Source organism: Tenrec ecaudatus, chromosome 1 (genome assembly GCF_050624435.1).
Source record: "Tenrec ecaudatus isolate mTenEca1 chromosome 1, mTenEca1.hap1, whole genome shotgun sequence".
Classification (NCBI taxonomy): Eukaryota; Metazoa; Chordata; class Mammalia; order Afrosoricida; family Tenrecidae; genus Tenrec; species Tenrec ecaudatus.
The window spans coordinates 321430256-321441868 of record NC_134530.1 but is presented as its reverse complement, the minus strand read 5'-3'; the positions used below and the strand labels follow the sequence as shown (position 1 = coordinate 321441868).

At 45.3% G+C, this 11613-nt stretch overlaps 1 protein-coding gene across 1 annotated transcript in view; it reads right to left on the bottom strand.

The window, feature by feature from the left end:
- Positions 1–312: 312 nt before the first annotated feature.
- Positions 313–11613, bottom strand: part of DEK (DEK proto-oncogene) — a 30634-nt gene continuing 19333 nt past the window's right edge. The window contains exons 8-11 of the mRNA XM_075533424.1: positions 6978–7113; positions 6515–6663; positions 3453–3521; positions 313–1691 (exon numbers count right to left, since the gene is read on the bottom strand). Coding sequence (XP_075389539.1) covers positions 1680–1691; positions 3453–3521; positions 6515–6663; positions 6978–7113 — 366 coding nt within the window. The 3' untranslated portion in view covers positions 313–1679. The remainder of the gene's footprint in view (positions 1692–3452; positions 3522–6514; positions 6664–6977; positions 7114–11613) is intronic.

Genomic DNA, 11613 nt, shown 5'->3' with positions numbered 1-11613 from the left:
CTGCCACCAGAGCGTCTTTGGTTGATACACGCCAATCAATCCTCTGCCCTCCTCGAAAGCCTCTCATTGTTTTTTGTTCTAGGCAGTCTTAATGCATCATAGGTAAATGCTCACACATTGACTTGAAATGAGATCACTTAAATTTTCCCTAATGATTTCTTGGCCGTTGTTTAGTCAAAGTAAAACTGTCAATTATCACATAAACACAGGCCAGAGCTCTCAATCTCGTTAAAATCCCTTTCTGAAGTTCATACTGAAGAAAACTGTCCTGTAGGACATGAAAAAAAATTCAAGTAACACCAGATTAGGACACCATGGATTTTTTTTTTTATTGACAAAGTTCATACAAACAAATATTTAAAGTCAAAGGCCTTTCCCTAATACCTTTAACACAAGTCAAAGCTGTGAAAGTACCTACCGGTCAATGTACAACATTTTTACACATTTCTATGATCCACAGTTAGCTAGAACACCCCATAGGCATTACAGGGCTTACTCATAAGGTTGTTTGGTCTTAGAATTCAGATTGTGTAGCAAATTTAGCCAACAGAAAAAGAGTGGTTCATATGTTGATCACCTAGGATCTTAATTGGCCAAAAGTTAAAACAGCCCTGATTCCACAAATACATGGAATGTCTTTCATGTGAAAGCTGATCATCCCTTTTGAGAAACACTGTCCGACACCCACTGCTGTGTGCACATTATCTTCTTGTGGCATTAGACCTGCTACTTTGCTCCCCGTGATGAGGGTGGCCAGGGCGTCCTTTAAATGTCAGCATTCTACAGAAGCTCAGCAGTGAATAAAAATCAGTTCATTTCCTATAATAAACAAGTGTGCTTATCCTTCATCCCACCCTCCCCCAAAGCTGAGGTTGTTTTCATCTTGGTTGGTCTGTATAGAAAGCCCACCCAGTGACATTTTGTATTACAAATTGATGACATTCCCCCACGCAGAGCAGGAGTGACCTCACACTGCCTCACTGCTCTGTCACGCCGACCTGGCCAAACACTAACCCCTCAGTTTATAAAGATACCCACCTGTTTGAGTTTAAAAATTGATCCGCACAAAAGAAATTTAAAAAGTTTATATACAACAAATTTGCTTTTAAAAATATAAAAATAATCTGTCGCTCCCGTCATGCTGACACTGGACACATATATACACATGCAGGAGGAAAGGTTCAATTTGCCTCTGTCAACAGCTCATATATTCAATATGATGAACACACGGAACTGATGATTAGACTGACGGAAGATGTGTGCAAAGCACTTCACATATAAATACTGCAACACTGCACGCATGGACGTCAGTAATGACAGCTCTTGTTGAACTTGATTAAAAGTATGTCTAAAACAAGCTAATATTAAGCACACTAGAAACCAACAGTACAAGAAGCTACACTCTTAAAGCCAAAATGTACAAAACACAACTATGAAAGCAAGGGACGATTACAGCCATGCAAGATTTTAAACTAAGCAGTGCACAGAAATGTAATTTAAAACGGCAAAGTCAGATTTCTCTAACACCTGAAGATCCAAAGGTCAACAGTAATTTCTACCAACCCAATGCTTAACAAGGACGCAGAAAAGGAAGTCACGGTCTCTGCTGGTATCAATCAGAGCTTCGACTCCACCGGGCCAAGTCTCCGGTCTCGACCTTCTGGAGAACAAGTGCCTGCTCAAGAAATCAGCTGTAATGAAGAGTAAACAGTATTTTTGCACGCTCGGCAAGACAGTGGATCATTTACCATAGCTCTCCAAGCCACAGTTTCTCAAACCAAATGACTGTGTGTGTTCCTGACAGAGCTGGCTAAGGTGGGGGCAAGATAGTGATTGGACTGTGTGACTCAGCCGGGAGTGACTATCCAGGCGTAACGTGATTGTTAATCTACTGGAATACAAAGCCACCCCTCCGTAGAAGGGGGGACGCATCCCTACCAGGACCTCTCAATCCCATTCAATCTCCTTGCTCTAGGGGACAGCTTTGACAAGCAGAGTTGCTACAGCAGCAGAACCAGGAGCTGGATAATTGAACTTCCCAGCACACAGACCAAGTACAGCCGAGTGCTATGGGGCACGTGGCTGCCTTATGGAGTGGAGTGCCTTGTCAATGAACCGGGGGAGCAAAACACTGGGGTGGGGGCTGCCAGTGGAGTGGCAAGCCCTTTGAGCATTTACTGACAGCCCTAAAGGCCAGGCTAAGAGCCTGAGAAAGGCCTGCCTGAACACTGCAGAGAAGAACTGTAGCCCGAGCATTTCTCCCCACGTAAACTAACCTCTCTAATAACCCCCTACTCATGAGCCTCACCTGTGAATTTTGTGTGGCCACTGCAATGAATTGCGAAACCTGGCGGAAAAGTGGAGTGTCACAAGGGACCGGCTGGCATCAGACCAGGGTCCAGAAGGATGGTAGGAGGAAGCATGCCTGCCTGCACCCCCTGCCTTGTGGCATCAGCGTGGGAAGCCAGAGGTGGTCAGAGATAGGTCTCCCATGTCATCGTGACAGTAACGTACAATATAAAGTCTACAGAGTTCACAAAACCAGTTTTAACATCTTTTTTATGACTAAGGAGCCTTGGTAGGTGACGCAGCGGTTAAGCCCCGGGCTGCCTTGGGATCTGCTCTCACGCAGACCAACCTAGCACCCCATGAGGCTGCTCTCTGCTGCTACACGCTGAAAACCAGCTCCACAGCCCCCCAACAGCAGTTTCCTGCTGCGACTTGTGGGCAGGCAATCACTGGGATCGTTACCACAGGCTACACTGTGCTTCTCCCACCTTTGACTGTAGCAGCGGTTCCCAACTTGGGGGTCGAACGCCCCTTTTGCAAGGGTCACCCGATTCACCACAGTAGCAAAATTATAGTTAAGAAGTAGCAACTAAATTTTTTTTTGGCGGGGGTGTGGGTGACTACAACATGAGGAACTGTATTAGAGGGTCACAGCATTCGGAAGGTTGAGAGCCACCAGACCGTAGGAACTGGTGCTAAACCAGGTATGTGGACTCTTGCTACTTACAATACTGAGCCCACAATTGGAGTTCAGGTTGTCACTAGCTGGTCAGGTATTACTTCTTTAGCTTAAGAAATGAACAAAGGGATCTGTCCCAATGTATTTGAAAGGAATTTGAGGACCAAATGTGAGAGTGGCATCACGAATGCCGTGAAAAATACACAAGGACAAAAGCACATGCCTTTGGGGGAGGTCTTACAGGTACAAATGAACTCTGAAGGTGCACTGGGTTCTAAGCTGGGTTGCCAAGTACGAGGTCAGTAGTTTGAAGCCACCAACTGCTCCAGAGGAGGGAGATGAGGCTTTCTAGGCCCATCAAGACCTAATGTCTCAGAAACCCACAAGGGCGGTTCTCTTCTGCCTTAGAATCAACTGGTTGACAGTGTTTGGCTTGAATATCTTTAACCAAAATGACAAACTCAGAAAATATGGAAATAGTTACCTCTTTAACAGTTGTTTTTATGAAATCCTTTCTTTCAGTTAAATCATAAGCAGGGTAGCTTTCATAAACCTATAGTGAAAGGGGGAGAAAAAGGCTTTGTGAGTAGGTTAAAGAAAAAGCTTGGGTAAAAAGACAAACTGCGTGCACACACTGTGACGCGCCATCTAGAACTGCTGCAAATGCGAGGACCACACAAACCAGCACCTCACGAACGAACAGTCATGTGGGGGGGGAAACCTGTCTGCCTTAGGAGACTCAATTCACGACTGTGGCACACATTATCTTTCTCCCCTATTGTATCATTCCACTCCATGCCTCCACTCCACTGCTCCATCTCTTCCCCAAGACCCCACCATGAAGATCTGGGGAGCTTCAGGGGTCCCCTCCTAGTACTCCTCTTTCATCAACTCTCCAAGACTGCCGCTTGACGTCACACTGGCTTCTATGACCCTTCCGTGTGCTCAGACTACGAGGAAGACCGTGGACTGACGAATGGCTGTAACAATGGGCTCCAACTGAAGAACAATGGGGAGGGTGGCACAGGGCTGGCTAGTGTTTCATTCCGCTGTCCCCGGGGTCACTAAGGAACCATCAAGGACTCGATGGCACCTGACAACAACAGAGCCTGCTCTGCTCTCCAGGCCTGGGGGGTGGTGGGGGATTGGTCACCAAAGGCTGGGGCTTCTAGCCTCACTGAATTGAAGACTTGGGGCCCAGGACTGCTCACTTGGGGGTGCAATGGATAATGCACATTTCTTCTGCACACTCTGATGCCGTCTATGTTTCTGAAGTGCAGGGCCTCCGGCCACACAGGAGCTCAGAAACCAGAACAGGCTTCTGGATGGATAGGTGCCCAGAAGGTACAGCCCTGCCAGCAGGAAGGGGCAGAGGTCAAAAGACAGCACAAGAAGGACCCAGCTTGCTGAGGCTGCCTGGAAACCTGAAAGGGAGGTGCTCAGTGGCCGTATTAGAGTGGCAGATTTTTTACTATTGTTGCTCTGTATTACAGAACTCTTAACCCCGACTTGGCCAACAAACAACTTTTCTGTAGTTAAGCTAGCAACTGCTGCTGAAATACTACCAACTCTGAAAAGATCAGAGTAGTACCGCTAACAAGTTCAGCTCGGAACCAAAAGGCTGGCGTTTCAGATCACTGCCTCCAAAGAGAGACCTCGAGAACTTCCACACACCCAGCGTTGAGCCTGTTCTACTCTGACACACAGATTCTGACCCGGAGGCAAAATCGACTCACTGCTTACACACCCGGTCTCCGCTCCAGCAGTGTCCCTCTACGTTTCTCCCTACACTAAGAATAGCCTGCTCCACCCAGTCTCCTTCTGGCATGTTTCAAGCACTCCACCTCAGTGTCCAGAACGAAACTCATCTTTCCTGCAAAAAGCATTCCTTCTGTTCCATTCCCTACCAGGGTTGACGCTCCCCAAACTCTTCCACCTAGAATCAAGAGGATTTGGGTGCTCTTGATTTCTACTTTGGATTATGGCACCCTTTTAATTCATGGCATAAACAATGACCAAACGAGTTTCTGCCTCTCTCTCCTCTAATCTACCCGCCTTAATGGTTTTTCGTCTTCTTCTAGGATGACTTTTAAAAGAAGGGGACAGGAAAACAGCAAAGTGGGTGAAGGGACACATACCACTCCTATCACAACCCACACATACATCAACTGTGTAAAGCACATCTGTACATTCATTACCCTCATCATTCTCAAAACATTTACTCTCCACGGAAGCCCCTGGCATCAGCGCCTCATTTCCCCCCTCCCTCCCCCAGGAACCCCTGATAATTTATAAAATATTATTTTGTCATCTTTCACCGTCTGATGTCTGTTCAACCACTTTTCTATTGTCCGTTCCCCAGGGAGGAGGTCACATGTAGATCCTTGTAATCGGTTCCCCCTTTCCACCCCACCCTCCGGGTATCGTCACTCTCACCACTGGTCCTGAAGGGATCATCCGCCCTGGATTCCCTGTGTTCCCAGTTGCTATCTGTACCAGTGTACATCCTCTGGTCTAGCCAGATTTGTAAGGTAGAGTTGGGATCATGATAGTGGTGGTGGAGAGAACATTTAGGAACTAGAGGAAAGTTGTATGTTTCAGCCAATGATCTCTAATAACCCACCCAGCACTGCGATTCCCCATTAGTTTTTGGACGAAAAGCAAACTATGGAACAAGTCACACGTAAGACCTACAAAAAGTGAAGGTTTAAACCAGGCAGTATTCCTTGTAATTGGCATTGCCAACAATGTATCAATATTACTAACTGTATGGGATTGCTTCCAGGTCAATTTTCCTGATTTCTCCAACCCATTCTTACTCCAGAGCCCTGTCTGTTCTGTAGACCCTCTCTGACACATTATGATATAATTGCTTAAAAGCGCTCAGCATTTGAGCTTCCGTTTTCAACGTAGCCAGGAAGTCCCTAAAGCCAAGTAATGGTTTCCTCTGGCTCCACCTGACATCTGGGGTGTGTGTGTGTGTGTTGGGGGCAGGGAGGGGACACCACAGAGCAGGGGCACCTCAATGAAAATTTCATGAACACGGAATTCAATGCTTAAAAAAAAAAAAAGTACGTTTACCGCCTGAGTTTCATTTTACCATACATCATTGGCCTCTAAAGATCTCCTTATGTTGATCTAGAATATGGAATCCCTATGGAACCATACTTAAGAATAGAGTATTTCCTGAGAAGCCGTAGAACAGCACAGGCGGTTCCATTAGGAACCTAGCCAGAGTAGCTCCTGCATCGCACTGATGCTGAGAATAAGGTCTGCTAGTTAAAACAGCACAGCCAATGAAGGGGCAGCAAACAGAAGAGGGAAAGGTCTCAAGCTAGCTTTGACGACTCCAGTTTGAGTGTTTAAATGGAATTCACTCCGTGTTTTCCTAAAGGAACTCGCCTTAGAGAAGGCGTGCTTTCCCTGAACGCTCCCTCCCCGCCCACACCCCACAGGATCACCTGTGCACAGTGGCCAGAGGGCACAGGAGAGGATGGAGGAAGGAGCGTCTAACAAAAGCCAGAGCAGCGGCATTTGCTCAGGTACCTCTTTGCAAATCTGCTTCATCGTGACTTCCTCCAGGTTGGCGTTCGCCAACAGCTTCTTGACCGTTTCCTTTAGCTCTTCATCGGTGGGTGCTTTTTTCAATTTCTTAATTAAAGGTTCGTCATCAGAACTATCGTCAGATTCACTTTCTGAAAGGATATTTAATTGCGTGTAAGTAAAAGTTCTTGTCAAGTAGCAATGGAAGCTAATATTTAAGACGGATTGGTAAAATTTCTATATGCCTTCATCAGGTTCTCATAGGTTTTAAAGTCCTTTTTCAGAGAAAAACACACACACACACACACACACATACACACACCACCCCCCATAAAAGGACCGCACTGTTCTCCCAAAATGTGTCTTGCAGCCTGCCTTAGTTTCACCCATACACACACGTCAGATGCCATGACATGGACGGACGAGTTACATCTCTACAGGCGCCAAGAAGGCGTTTGTGACATACCTTTTTTGGAATTGTTTTGATTCTTTTTGGTGGTGCTACTGTCTGCCTTCTTCACATTAGCACTTTTGACTGATTTTTTGCTCTTTGCAGTGGTCTTTGGTTTCGGTTTTTCCTTCTTAGAGGTCTTCTTGGGCGGCTGTTGGAAAGTACCACATGTGGATGAGACTCAGGCACATCACCTTACTTCCTCTTTACTTCTCAACACAGCATAAAGAGTTCATGTGTTAGGATCCTTGATTACAAGACATTACCAACGATCAGATTTTTGACAGAATAAACTCAGCCAACTACTTTCTCCCAGTCCAAGATTAGATTAAGAAATCAGTCACAAAAAGTATTAGTTGTCCATACTTTTCGTATGCACTGTGGACTTACCCTATCTACTGTTGGAAATCCCCTAAAACTTAAGCACTGTTGCTATCCCTAAGACCACCAGATGCGCAGGGGTTAACCCACTAGCAACTCTGGGGGAGAAGGGTGTAGCAGTGGGCTTCCATACGGACTGCAGCGTAGCTGTCACAGGGCAATTCCAGTGCGGCCTTTACAGCCGCTGTAAGATCAACTTGACAGCAATGGGCTCATGCTTTATTATTCTCCCTCCAGAGGTTTCTTTCTTTTCCCCCTCTTCTTCCCTTTTGTGGTCACTGATGTATCTCCACGGCCCCAGAACAGCACCCAATACACCGTATTTAACCAATGAATATTCATCATGGATAAATAAAACAGACGAAGCTTAGAGGCTAACTTGTCCTCAGTTACATAACGAGTAAAGAGAAAAGATTTAAACACATGCCTGCCTGACTCTAGCACCTGTCTCCTTGAGCACCACCTTGGAGCCAACCAGAGCAAACTGCAGATAAGGAGAGAATCAAATGACTACGCTAGTTTGTAGTTACTTCCTCTCAGCCATTAGATGACAGCAGAGCGTCACTTAGTCAACACCCTCAAAGGTTACACATCCGACATAAACACCCCAGGCCAACTTAAAAACCTCTCATTTACCCATCCAAACTATACTGTACTTTAGATAGCCGCTTCACTCTGAACGTCTAAGTATGATCACCAAAATTCAACTCTTGCATTTCTTTAGCACAGAACCTGTCACTAAAGAACAAGCACATGCACAGACCCATCCTCTCCAAATGTCAAGGATGCTCCCCGGGCTGCTGCTCGCAACAGTTGCTGGGATTTCCGTGTTTGCCTGCTCTTACTGCACCACCATCACTGTACATTTCAAAGAAGCCCACGACCTTTCACTAACCCAAAATACCATGACCCAGTGGGTTTAATTACTATTCAAAAACTTGGTTTAAAGTAACTCAAGGGCTGACCTGCTTCCCAAAGACCATGAGCTGTACCTGTACTTGGGAGTCATTTTTATTTATTTCCTAATTCTCCAAAATGCTGCAGAGTGGAGGTGGGGCAGGGGTCATGAGTTTTCTATGCCCAACTTAACTCAGCTTTTTAAAGGTCTATTGAGTGTGCACCTAGACCATACAAATGGCACTGAAATGCTAAAAAAAGTCCCAATTCTCCTGAACCACAGTTATCTTTACTGCCACTCTCCCAAGCACCGACCTTGCACAGGTAAGTGCCTGGCTACTAACTGAAAGGCTCATGGATTGAAGCCACCCAAAAGCACCTGGAAGCAAGGCACAGCACCTTGCACTGGAAGCACCAACTGCTGAAACCCCCTGCCGGTGGCACAGTTCGTGAGGGTGAGCAAACGGTAAACTATGGCATCAGAAACATTTCTAATGCAACTCACTAGAATTACATTAAAGCATTTCCAGAGATCTCCAAGGACCTCGGCATGATGCCACTCGGAAGCCGGCAGGGTGGCTGCAGTGTGATCTGTATACTGCAAAGTAGACCCAAACCAAGCCGTCTGCGTCACATTTGACTCATGGACAAATAAACCAAAAGATTGAAACCCATCTTTCTACATTTAACATCTTCTAGAAAGGGCAGTATTTTACAGTGTTTGTATGTAAACGAAAAAGCCCATGGCTCCTTAGCTACTAAAGCTTGTACAGAGCTCGCTAACCTGTTGCCACGGGCACTACAGAGAACAGAAGCTCACAGTAGGGCTGGGGCTCTCCAGTCAGGATGACTGGCTTCCAACTCTAGTCCTAATAGCCTCACTGGACTCTGGCTTCCTCACCTGCAACATGAGAAAAATTACAGCAGCTCCTGAGTGGGAGAGAGACGGGGCTTTCTACTCTCATCAAGAGCGACAGCCCAGGAAACCTAGAGGCAGCTATACACTGTCTTATAAAGTCATTATGAGTCGGCGTCAACTCGATGGGAGTTGGAGTTTTTGAGTTCGACTGTTTGGGAGAATAAATGTATCAGCACTATGTGGAAGTACTTTGAATGGTGCCTGCCTCATAAGAAACAACAAATATTAGCTAATATTCGACCCATGTACCTATATGTCAAATATTAAGGTAGTAAACGGACATTGGGCCTATATTCCGGTACTCCTTCAATGCTAGAACATTTTGTTCCAATAACCTGGATTCTGTGACGCTCAGCTTCCTGACAATCGCTGAAGACAAAATGGGTCCACAGCAAATGATACGGACCACAACAAAGGACAAAGTGAATGTTGGCAGGGGTACAAAAAAGCAGAAGACAAGCCGTTTTAGGGTTACGTCTGGCCTTTCCTTTCTGTATCTAGTTTTTCCTTTTTGCCTCTTATATTGCACCCTAAAGAGAGTGCCTAAGTGAAGATAGGCCTGGTGTCATTCATTTTGCATTAAGACCGCTTTGTCCTAATCTCCGTCTTTTGCTCTGGTAACCCTTTGTATTCTTGCAAGGCTCAGATAGTAAGTTCCCGGTTAAGGTTCATGACCTTGTTTACCATGGGCCTCTGAAGAGTTAAGCACGACCACCTCGAGCTCCCACATATCTTGTCCACACTTCTCTTTAAGCGTTGAACTTTACTCTATTAGTTTTCCCCCCACTGAGCCTTGACCTCCCTCTTCCAACAATCAAAATCTAATTGTTTAAGGGTAGAGACTATTCCTTAACCACCAGAGACTAGTCCACAACTGACCCATAGTAAGTAGTTGCTATGTGATATTTGCAAAGTTGGGGAAAGATTCTTAGATAATCTTTAAAGATCTCTCTCAGGACTGTTTTAGTTCGTTAGAATGAGCCTGTTGACCCAAATGGATTATGTTTTCTGCTAATATCAGTTAGTAAAACAGATCTATTATCACTGTTGTCTGGCACAACTTACCTACCTGAGCATGGGATTGGTGGGGGGTGGGGTGGGGAGGGAGAGAGTGGGAAGAGCCCTTAGATGATTTCATCAAGGGTAAATACTGTATGACAAATGTATGCTTTAGGTCTTCAGGTCAACATGCATTTTGTCACGCTGCAGAAAGTTTACTACTTTGGGCTTTGTAGACTATGTCTTATCAGACAGTTTTATTTTTTTAATAAATAAATCATTTGATTAGGGACTCTTACAGCTCTTAAAACAATCCATATATTGTTACTGTTTTAAGGAAAAACCATTGTAGGCTGTAAAAAACCCAGCTGCAGGCTGATTTGGACAGCAGACCATAGATAGTTTGCTGATTTCTAGTCTAGACTACAAATTATTAGAGACACACATAGAAGGGCAGGAATCAGGGAAAACCGCTGTCAATTTCTCAAGTAATCAAGTTTTTATTAACAGCTTTTAGTTTCACATTCGTATAAGCAGAAAATGGATTTTTACTCAAATTAACTTTCTAAAAACTACCACTTAAGCTCTAATTTTGAACAGTCAGCAGTGCTATAGCAAGAAAGCTAAAGGCAGACATATTTGCATTAAGAGCTCTGGAATGACAGAATAAGCTGGAGTCCCTGGGGGGCACAAATGTCCTCACCAAAAGGCCCCCCTTCTAAACCCACTCAGAGGCACCTTGGGAAGACAGGCATGGCCTGACTGGAAGGTGACGTTTACACAGACCCTAATGTGTGCTTCTGTTCTGCACACATGCATGTGCCACGAGCCAGATGCAACGAGAGAATGCATTTGAAACAATCCTTTACATACTTATTATATCCTCAAGAACAAACTGAGCCTGTAATTCCATCCCTCTTGAGTCCAGATGAACTGAGATGTAAGACTGGGGGAAGTGTTAAGAGATGCTTCCTTATACATTACCAATAAATGCTTATACATATTCATCCCCTACCCTTGTCACTTAGCAAAATGCTCCGGTGTAGAATGAGTAGATATGAGGAACCCTTCCTTTCCCAGCTGTAGTCTTCGCAGGTATAATGCACAGCCTCGGGGGTTCCCTTCTGCCTGGCTTCACCCTACCTTACTCCCTTCAACGCCCTACCTTCTGGGGCATATCCCTTTAAAGGTACCCTGCACTTTCCTGTTTCCCATCTTCATTCTCATGCCCAACATTCTTCTCCATTCTCAAGATTAACCTCAACTGCTGCTTCCCTCCATTTTTCTCCAAAGTTGTCTTTGTGCATTCACAGGTAAGCTGACACTTCCCTTGGAAATCTGCTAATGCCAAGCCGTCACTAACATGGCATGTGAGTACAAAATGCAGTCCTTAGCACACCCCTAGTTCATTAAAATAAACAATGAGAAAGTGCTTACATCAAGTACCACCGCCTA